This window comes from Ischnura elegans, chromosome X, assembly GCF_921293095.1.
Source record: "Ischnura elegans chromosome X, ioIscEleg1.1, whole genome shotgun sequence".
NCBI lineage: Eukaryota > Metazoa > Arthropoda > Insecta > Odonata > Coenagrionidae > Ischnura > Ischnura elegans.
In genome coordinates, this window is record NC_060259.1 from 86558016 (window position 1) to 86568885 (window position 10870).

The following is a 10870-nucleotide window of genomic DNA, read 5'->3' on the forward strand; positions in this document are numbered from 1 at the left end:
TCTTCACATATGCCATCGCTAAGGCACACTACCTGCCTCTAGAAGCATCTTAGCAAGAAATACCTCGTACTGCTTACTTCTTAAGATATTCCGCTAGGATCGGAGTACTTTCTTCCATGACTTCGGATTTACATTGCAGGCGTCACCAGCAATTATGAAGGGAGGTGACGCTTTCATGCTTCAAATTAGTATCACCAACCTTCCAAACACTTGAAGTTCTTGATTCTCAATCTATCACTGAAATATTCCACCATAGCCCCTTTCATAGTATAGTTCCCGACGACTGAAGTTGGAAAAACCACCCAGACAAAGCTACGCTAATTGTAAGCTTCTCACTCTTCATGTTCTGCATTCCTTGGGCGCTTTTGCTGCCATAGATTGCCCTCCTGCATCCCGTATTGTTCTATTATTTTCATTTTCTCACTTGGTGTCTATCTTTAAATGCTCTCTATTCACGCAACTCACGGACTTGCGGGTATGCTGTCGACTTTTCAGTATATCGAGCTTTTGCAAATTTTAATGCCGCTATATTTTAACCAAAATGAACTACTTATGAATCGAATGATAGTTTACCTCATGAATTTGAGACTAAGCACTCCATGTTAACTTCATTTCTAACAGATCGCCAGCAATTACAGTGAAGGTTTTCCGGCGATGGAAACTCTCGCTATGGCCAGTGCCAACACCAAAAGGGCCTCGTAAAAACGAATTTGTGTACCTTTTTAATTTTCTTTGTCAAGTCATAAGTATACCAGAATGAATATTTAAATCTTGATTATTTACATTTGACAATTGAGTTTGGTCCCGCACATGACACCTGTTTTGTGGGCTTAGACTTCCAGCATTTCCCCTTTAGGAATGAGGATTCCATGAATTTGTACGTTATTTTTACGACTTCTGTTTGGCAGTCAATTGGCTGCCCGCTTCAGTTTGACCCCGACTACCTGCATTCGGTCTCTGAGATAGTTGTGCCTGTGGGAGAATTTCCAAAATATTCATGTAATAGAGATCGGAAACATATGGGTTATGTGCTCTCTTTCTCCCACGCTCTCACAGAGGCAGCCATAGGGCATTTGTTTTCATGACCGCTTGCAGGTCTATAGGAGAAAGTAGCCCATAAAATCTGCAAACCAAATGATCAAATGCTGAATAATCAAGAGTTGACTGTACAAGCATGCAAAGATCCATCCATGATACTGATGCCCAAGGATGAATCAATTATCCAAACAGTGGTAGTAAAACAACAGTTAACCTGATGTAAGACCATACTAGCCTTCACCGAGACTGGAGATGGTTTCTTCAAGTGATTGGCAGCTGAGCATGAAACAGTTGTGTTGTTGGCAAGTTGGATGTGCTTTATTTGGAGATGGTCTGCGTCTAGTACCTGAATTGCGAGAAGTAATGGGAGCAGCTGACAAGCTCAAAATCGTCAAAGTGTGGGTTTTCATGGAACTCTACCTCAAGCTCGAGGGCTAAATGATTTTGGACATTGTATAATTAAATACTATTTATACTTTGAAAAATTGTTTTAAAATTTTTAATCTTCACATGGAACTATCAATAACAAAACTTGAGTTTAATAAACCTTGTATTTTTAAATATCATGCATAAGGATGAATTTAAGTGAAAATTCACTACAACTTTACGGGCAAAATTTAAAAAGCGTCTATATATTTTTTGATTTGATAGTGTTGCAAGAGCATTGCCTTTTATGAAGCCTGTCAATTTTATTAATTATTTGCAGGAGGTGGGATTCTGATTAGAATTAGAATAAGAAAAGTGTAATATTATAGCTTATGCATAAATATTACCCTTTATTACTTAAATTGAAAGTGTAATAATTGAATGTGTACTTAAATTGAAAGTTTTGGCATTTTGTTCCTTCTATAATTAGGTTTTTATTCCTGAACAGTTAAGCAAGATCATCTCGTATTTTTGAGTACTCAATTAACTCTGTTAAATGTGCCATCTTAATCATAAATATTTTGTTTCAGTGGTGTTAGACATGGATGAAGGGACGCTAGCTTTTGTGGTTGATGGACAATACCTTGGAGTTGCATTCCGTGACTTAAAAGGCCGAAAACTATATCCTATAGTGAGTGCTGTTTGGGGGCATTGTGAGATCACCATGAAGTACATTGGCGGACTGGATCGTAAGTATTGCCAAGAGAATGTTCAGAATGTAATGATATTTATATTTCATTTCTGATTGTCTGTGGCTCTATAAGGGGTATGCTTAGTTCAACCCAAAGGGGTCAGTTTGAGTGGATGAGGATAGAGTGCACCCAGACGAAGCCTCGGGCATGTGAATTTCACACTTTCATGTGAGGGAGTTCCCATCTCTATGCCACCTTTGAGGATTTTTTTGGGGCCTCCATAGACTTCCAAGCTTCCCCAGAAGGGGATTAATACAGGTGACATTAGGTGGATTCATTTGAAAATGAGGAGTGGCTTTCCCCAAGTAGCATTCTTGGTTCAAAGTTTTGAATTGACAAAGAGTTGGCAATGAACAATGCTTTTACTTACATGAAATGGTATTAAAACTGATAATCCATCTGGAAAGAGGGAGGTCTGTGGTCAGATTCATGATTAAGGTGAAATGTTTACACCCTGTTTTCAGCCATCTTGTCCTTTCGATTCCACATGTGTGTACCATTTTATTGTTATAAACCTTTGTTCCACCTGCTGCTTAAATTAATACTTGTAAAGTGTGTGTGTTATAAGTGTAAAGTGTGATTGAATCTTTAGTATATATATGTATATTCTGGTAGAAAGTAGCTCAGAGGAGCATACCCAAGTTAAATGCTGTGTGTGGGACCTCATGAAGTTGGGAACCTTATTTTATCTTCTGGATCTCAGAATTCTGTGAGAAAAGCATAATTGAGAATGGCCTCATTCTCTTAACTTTTAATTGTGGTAGAATTTTAAAATTAGAGAGACCTGTATATTTTTTCATTTTTCAATCCATCCCCTACTTCTTGATCTTTAAGTAAACACTGGATTATCTGGGCTTACGATGGGGAGAGACGGCACAAATAATCAGAAAACACTTACAATCAAAACTTTCACTTTTATTACTATTTTCACAATTTACGTAAATTGAACTGTATGTTATTATCTAAGCACAGATTGATATTTTATATCTTCACCCTACCAAGGATCTTTTTAGCGGCATTACTGTCCTTGTACTCATATTCCCACTGCTCCATACCCTCCAGCAAACTTTCTTTCAAACAAATAGGGTAGTTTCCTTCATCAAAGAAAACGAAAGGCATTGATTGTGATTTGTTACCCACCATTAGAGTATTCATAATACACAAATTTTTTGGTTTTAGAAATGCCAGTTTAGACGAATGGCAATTGTCAATTTTAACTGCATTTGAAAAAGGCCAGATTGGTGCCCATGCGATGCCACTCCACATGACGTCACAGGGACCTAGTTTCTAAAAGAGTAGACAGGAGTTTTACATCGTCTGAGATTACCAATGCATAGAGGTCCGTGAAAGTGGTTTTATTTTTTACTAAAATTCGTTTTAAAACCATGTGATTTCGGTGTTATAGAAAACTTGGCGGTGTTATTATAATGCTGCAACTTTCCCACGTTTACAGGCATTTTATTATTTTATGGTACACATTTCATGAATACTTATACTTTTATTAAGCATTTTACATAACATTTAACACAATTTCGATTGTACAAAATGTCTGATAAAACTAAATGAAAGAAATGGTTCAACTTATATGTATTGGTTCAAGGTATATGAATGGCTCAAGTATGTAGTCTTGGTGAATACGATCGGCAAACTGCAAATCCCCACTACCTCATATGTGTATACTTCGAGAGCCATTCAAGAATTTTTGGATGGTCAAGTTTCTCTACACTAAATAAAGCCTTTAAAAATGCTTCTGTAATAGCAACAACAAGCTTCTCCTTTGCTTTCTTTGACTGAGTGACTGTGTGTTCAAATGATAGCTGTCGTTTTGCAGGTCCCCTTTCTTTCGCAGGTTTATGTGTATCGCTACTGATGTGCTTTAACAAAGTGTCACATCTTTCAAATCAAAATCTTTTATCACAAACTTTGCACAGTAATACTCTGTCTTTCACATAAAATCCTTCTCAGCTGAATTTACTTGCCCTGGTATGAACATTATCACTAGCTTATGGCATTTTAAAATTCCTATCCTTCATTCAATATTTAAAGCTGGAACTACGACAAAAAAACTGTCCGACCTTGAAACACAACCTGTCATGATGGTGTTTTCAAACTGAGTGCTGGGTAGCTATGGTATAACCATAGTAGTGTATAACTTGCAAATTGGCCAAAATGTTTCATGTCGTGGGTTTCCTTTCGATACCCCTCACCAAGGTGTTGAGGGAAGGTAGGACAGCAGCTAGATACAACAAAATCGCTTAGTTTTGATTACAGCTGTTGCCAATCGGTCAGGAAAGGCAGTGAAAGAAACACATTTAACAAAACATAATCGGATTGAAAGAAACTGAAAAATTATTTCCCATTTATCGATCCTGAAACATCTAGAATGAGACGCTTTCTCACATGAAGAATTAGATATTAGATTTGGCAAATGTCTACATGATTATTTTTTGCATTGTAGCTCAGTGGAGAGTCGAATATCCGACGATCCGTCCGCTAATAAGGAGAACCCCCTCTCCTCCTATCCTTTCTGTTCCTTTCTTCCCTTCCTCCCCTGATAGCGCTTCGTGCTTTCAAATAACCATACGTGTCAATGGATGTCTTTAAACGAATCGAATCGTGCAGTTGACGGCCGCCGTGGTCACCACGGCACCTTCAAAGAAAGGTGAAACTCATCCATGAATAATCTGCAACATGTGTATGAGGATGTCAAGTATGTCAAGGATAGTTGGGAGTTCACTGTATATAGAAAAAAAATCTGCAGTCTCCATCCTTTCTTTGATAAATTGATGACATCACCGACTCATGCCTAGTGAGTCACCACACCTCGGCTGCTCTTTTGCCTTGCACATTGACCACTCATGGTTCAATATTTTCACTCTCATGAGGGATTCCGTTCTTTAATTAACAGCTCTCTCTGAATAAGTTAATGAGCTAAATATCTAGTGACGTTTGGAACTCCTGAAAAGTGGGTGTCAGCATCATTTTATTTTAGTTCTACAAGAGAATGGCTGAATGGGAAAGGTACCTTTTTTCTTCACAACTTATTTCTCACTTCTGTCTATTGAATTCTTATAATAAATTGTGATTTTGGGTCTGAGTGAACAATTCCATTGAACTGTTTGTGGTCCTTTACGTCTGCTAACTTACTCTTTGTTTTGTGTGCCTCTTCAGCAATTTGAGTGTTTGTACTGCCCTTTAGGTGGTCATAAAAATCAACCTTATTATAGTTTACTCATATGTCCCCTCTGTAAATGGCTAATTGTTTATGGCTATTGGAGTGAAAAGTTATTGTTCATTAGATACAAGAGGTTTATCAATCATTATATTTTTCTAGTTTTTCGTAACTTTTCTTCAACTAAGAGTGATAGAAAATGTTAGTCTTAAAGTTTGGTCTATAACAATCTTCTCAAAGTGAAATTTTCATATTTTTGAAATATGTAAGGTAATGCTATCATACCATTGGAGAGGTTTGGTGGTTTTATCCTGTCTAAATTAGTATGCATCTCTTACTGCATCATTTATTAAAGCTTTGCCAGTTCATGTTAGTTGTTTGCTCATTTGTTTCACCTTTGAGTTAGGTTTGTTCAAAAGTGTTGTATGGTTACTCCAAATGAACACGGATCATTCTGAATGAAATTCTCTCTGGCTTGCCAATAAGTGAGAGATTTAACTCTTACCTTTGAACTTAGGCTGAGTACAAATCACCTGGTGTAGAGCCTTAGAGAATTTCGTTCATACTATTCGCTGAAAAAGTGTCAAATCACACATAACTGAGTATTCTCTTTCTAAATATTCCCAAGTGTGACTACAAATCAATGTTTCTGTTTTCTGTTAAAGCTGAGCCATTGCCCCTAATGGATTTGTGCCGCCGTGTGATTCGCAAAAGACTTGGTAAAGAATCTATAGAGGAGAGGACGGAGAAGCTGGTGCTGCCGCAAGCTATGAAAATGTACCTGCTGTATCGAGATGGGCGGTAGTGGAAGGTGGGGGCCGTTCACGGCCATCAAGGAGGAGTGCCTGTGAGGACGCTCTAGTGTGGGACCCATAACAATGAGTGACACATCAAAGAATCTCATTCCTCATAAGTGCAGTGTTTCTTAAACATAATTAAGAGCATTTGATCTATAATGGTGCAGTGAAGACAGTGGTCAAAATCCCTTAGCAAACGTTGTGGGTCGCAGTAAGTTATTTGCAAATTCAGAACTGGATCAGTAAGGATATGTATCATGTACAGCCAGCAGGTTTAGGAATACAAATGGCTGTCTCATGAATATGGTTTACGATTAAACACTTTTCATAACACGGACTAATATTTTCTTACTGCTTTCCTCAGGTTTTAGTGCCTATTCACTGTCATAAATGAGTTCCACCTTATTTTTCTGTGCCTACATACTCTAGGCCAAGGATAATAGACTGAAAGTGGACGTGCCAAAATTTGCACCTGATGCATCATTAAAATGGCATCATTAAACACTTAAAAAATTTCCAGAGAAAATTTGTCTTTATCATCACTAAACCTCCAGAAAAAACTTTAAGGAATGTTACAGTGGGTTTTGTGTTTAATGTATCCTCATTTATTCAGGGCTTAACTGTAAAGGCTGTGGTAAAAATACATACAAAGGAAGTTCTGTGTCCTGGACTCTGAGTGAAGAAAACTCATCAGATAGAAGAAGTACTTGTATGTACTATTAATGGACATGAGAGAAGACATGTGCCATTAACAATTTTGATCCATCATAGTGGGTGAAATATAAGTATGGTTTCAAGCTCTTCAACTTGAAGAGGCTCCCTAATTTTTGAAACGGGTTCATAACTGTGTGAAATACTTTTTCATAACTTCATATAAGGTGATTGTAATAATTTTAAATGGAATGTGAAACACCAAAATTAACATTTGTTTATGTGTATACCTAAAATTCCTTCAAAATTACCCTTGTGCTTCCTGATATAAAATGAAGCAGAGCTCAGCAATGGATTGCAAGTGAATTGCCGCCACCAAGCATGTGATCACTACTGTGGAAGTATTTAATCACAATACTCATCTTTTGTGTAAACTCACTATTATTTGATTAAGATTTTATGATTCATTGACACTTTTGTATGCCAGTATATCAGAAAAATCCATAATAATTACTAGAATTGGTAATATATTCATTCCTGAAACAGCCATACAAATATTTTACAAAAATCAGTAGATATTGTAGCCATGCAGCCTTCATATCAATGAAAATGCTATAGCCTTGCTGATGATTGTGAACTTTTACACCCACTGGTGTCCTCAAGCAAAATAGACCGTATTTACATCTGCACAGGTCTGTTTTACTTTTGCTATTTTATCCCCTTGCAATGGTTGAGAAATGACTTAATGCTTCAAGAAGATATTTTACATATTTGTATGATCAGGTCCCTTGAAATAGATCATAATTTTTTATTGGGCCCTGTCTCAGCCTCTCCCATGTTTGAAAGGTTTTGCTGATTTTCTCCTTGCTGTTCATTTTTATATATGTACATACGAGTAAACATTCAATATTCCAAGGCATCTGGTGCAGGAAGGCTTCTCAGGATTCCAACCTGTCGACAGGCTTCATGGTTGCTGATGTTTCGCAGTACCACTCATTCTCAGTTATCAGGGCTGATTTATGTTGTTGAATTAGTGATGCATGAAGTGATAGATAAGTGTGACATCCACCAGCCTTAATGAAAGAGAGTAAGCGACCCTCTCAATAGATTAAAAAACCATGTGGTGTGTTACCCAGTTGAAATCCTGAGAAGGCTTTCTTCACATCATTTGGTGATTAAGCATCTGAATCTTCAAGATCCTCCTCTATGGGAAAGGACACACAATACCACAACATCCACCAATTCAAAGAGATGCATGAGGAGGTGTTGTGGGGAAGAAACCATACCAACTTGTACTAAGATTAAATCATCAATGAAAAGGACAGTTGTGGACTGTGTTCTCAGTAAGACTAGTCTTGCCTTAATCAGAGAATGTACCCACAAAAAAATGACTTTTCAACTGAAGTGCAAAGAACATATAGACCTATGTCTTTCCTCAGTAATATTGTCAATGTTGTGCGAATATCTTAATGGTGCCCTAAAAGCTGGAGGAGGATTGTAGCACAGAAGGGAGAGACTGAAGGATGAGTTTCAACATGTACCTGCTACCAAGATGCAACTCATCATAACATTCAATGCGAAGCTGTCATCAACCAATTAGGTGAGGAAGTCAATAAAGACTCCATCGTCAAAAATATCTGATCTTAGCACCCTCACTGGTGCAATCATTCAGTGACATCATGGGTGCGATAGAGCAAGCATGAATATAAGCTAGATATGGAAGCTTCCTACCAACATAGGAAGTGAGAAGGCGGCTCTGAAAAGTCATTCCTCCCAAATCAAACATCCGGTAAGGAGCAGGCTACCTGATGCCTCCTGTGGATGAATACCACTGTTGCCATTCATTTTGTCAGCAGACAAAGTTAACACCATCATCCTGGTGAAAGTAGAAGATTATCATCAAAAGATCCAAAAGCAGCTTATGGATATCGCTTAGGAAAAAAACATCCCTTGGAGGCCATGACCAGAAAGATGGTGAAGCTGGTGAAGGAAGCAGATCTCCCTAAAAATACAACCAAAAGGCTCCATTAACAAGCACCGTTGCTTCCAAGGATGTACAGCGTGCCAAAAATAAAAAAGACCAGGGCTTCACTCAGACCCAGCTCCTCCCCCACAGACCACTGATCAAAATACCTGATGGGTGTCATGTATGTTGGTATCAGTACACATTATGTGAAGAACTCAGTGAACGTCATAGATACCAAAAAAAAAATTAACATTCAACTGGACTCCAATGACAAAGTTGTCAGTCTAGGCGTTGTCCCACTCTTCACTGAAATACCCCTGGCTGTCGCACTGGAACTCTTGGGAGGAAGAGGCTACCTTAGCACATTGAAGCTGTTCCAACACACGCTGACTCTGGCTTTGATGGGAAGTTGTGTGAGCTCACGGGTTTGGCAATGGGATACCCCATATCGACAATGCCCTAATGCCCAAAGCACCTCTACAGATATGCGGATGACACCCTCTAAATATTGTCCAATAGAAGGAATGCATTGGACGTCTTTCTTGGCCTGAGCATGGAGAACTAGGAAGACATCAAAGACAAATTAAATCAACTGGAGAAGAATTACCTGGGAAACAGTTACAGTAAACACCAAACAGTAACAGCCCTTAAAATCCCAACAAAGAGGCAAAAAAACCAAGCATGTATGCCAAATAATTCTTTGAGTGAAGCTTTTCTGCCCTTGTTCTTCCCAGTTTCTGGAAGATTCCAAGGAATTCTGCACCAATATTACATTCAGACAAATCATTTGCATCCACTCAAGTTGCCTGATCAGGTGGTGAGAGAAAACCACCCGAATGGGTTAAATACGCCAGGAGTTTGCAAATTCCCATGAAAATGTGGGAAAATCATAGTGGAGGAGACCAGACATTCAAAGCAAGATTGAATGAGATTCAAAAACACTTCAGAAAAGCGCAGCTTGAAAACCATGTGGAGCATAGCGTTGCCAATGACCATAATGCAATTGAGTGTGACAATGTTGTGTTATTGAGCTGTGCCACTTGCTTCTTGGAAGGGCTCAAGAGGGAAGCCATAGAAATCTGTCTACATCTGGACAAAATCAATAGGGACTCTGGATTTCAGTCCAACAATGTCCTGAAACCAACCATAAGGAGTATAGAAGAAGCAGGAGATCAAAGGAAATAAAAAATGACCAACTGATCAATGGAAACCTGGTAGTTTATTCTATATTTCCATATCTTGGCGTACAGTCAAATGACTTCAAAAATTTATTCAATCATGTCCTCTTTTGGAATTTCAATGAGTGACTGCATATGGCACATGAGTAATGGCGCACTTCCACAGGAATGATTTGTTTTCATCATGTCGTTGTTGCCTTAAATGTTTCATTGAATGGTTCATTTGAAGATCCAACAGCTTCTCAAATGTGGTCATATTTGAAACATTTGAAAATAATTGACTGCTTCATGCTGTGCCTGTTATATATAGCAACAGTCAGATATGCATCCAACCATCCCCGATGAAGGAGAGTGAGTGGTCCTCCAGAAGGTCAGCAACCATGGCACCTGTCACCTAGTTGGAATACTGAGAAGCCCTTTCGGTCATTTAAGCTGATTCCATTCATATTAATATAATTTACCTGTTTACGGTGATGAAGTGGAATTTTCTTTCCTTCGAATCAAGAGGATTGCATAGAGGAGGCCCAATTCCATCCCGTTGAAGGCTGATTCCTGTTGCCAATTTGATCACATTTTAATCAGTTTAAATAAATGTTTGTGGAGTAGTGATGAGTGCAGCATGATCCATTTTTTCCCAATGTTTTACAGTATAATGTTTGCTGTTGCAAGGAATAGCATTTAAAAGTTATGAATTTGATAGATAACATTGTCATGTATATAAATTTTGGTTTACAGGCGTAATCATACATTATTTCCCTGTGAAACTCGGGTCACTTTGTCCATCAGCAATGCATGTGGCAACTTCGTAAAGCCATTTAAATGCATGGAGAGTAACAACACATTTTGAGGCCAACTTGAGGATTCTCTTTTGTAATATTCATGCTTCAAATATTCAGTACAGACACCAAATTTTTGCTGCTATTTATATTTATCATATTCTTATTTTGTCA

General features: G+C 38.1%; 1 protein-coding gene across 5 annotated transcripts in view; it reads left to right on the forward strand.

Moving 5' to 3' along the window:
* Positions 1-7295, forward strand: part of LOC124170622 (protein gustavus) — a 95647-nt gene extending 88352 nt beyond the window's left edge. For all 5 annotated transcript variants that reach the window (XM_046549460.1, XM_046549461.1, XM_046549462.1 and 2 more), the window contains 2 exons: positions 1995-2153; positions 5994-7295. In XM_046549460.1, the coding sequence (XP_046405416.1) occupies positions 1995-2153; positions 5994-6133 (299 nt within the window). In that variant the 3' untranslated portion in view covers positions 6134-7295. The remainder of the gene's footprint in view (positions 1-1994; positions 2154-5993) is intronic.
* Positions 7296-10870: the final 3575 nt, after the last annotated feature.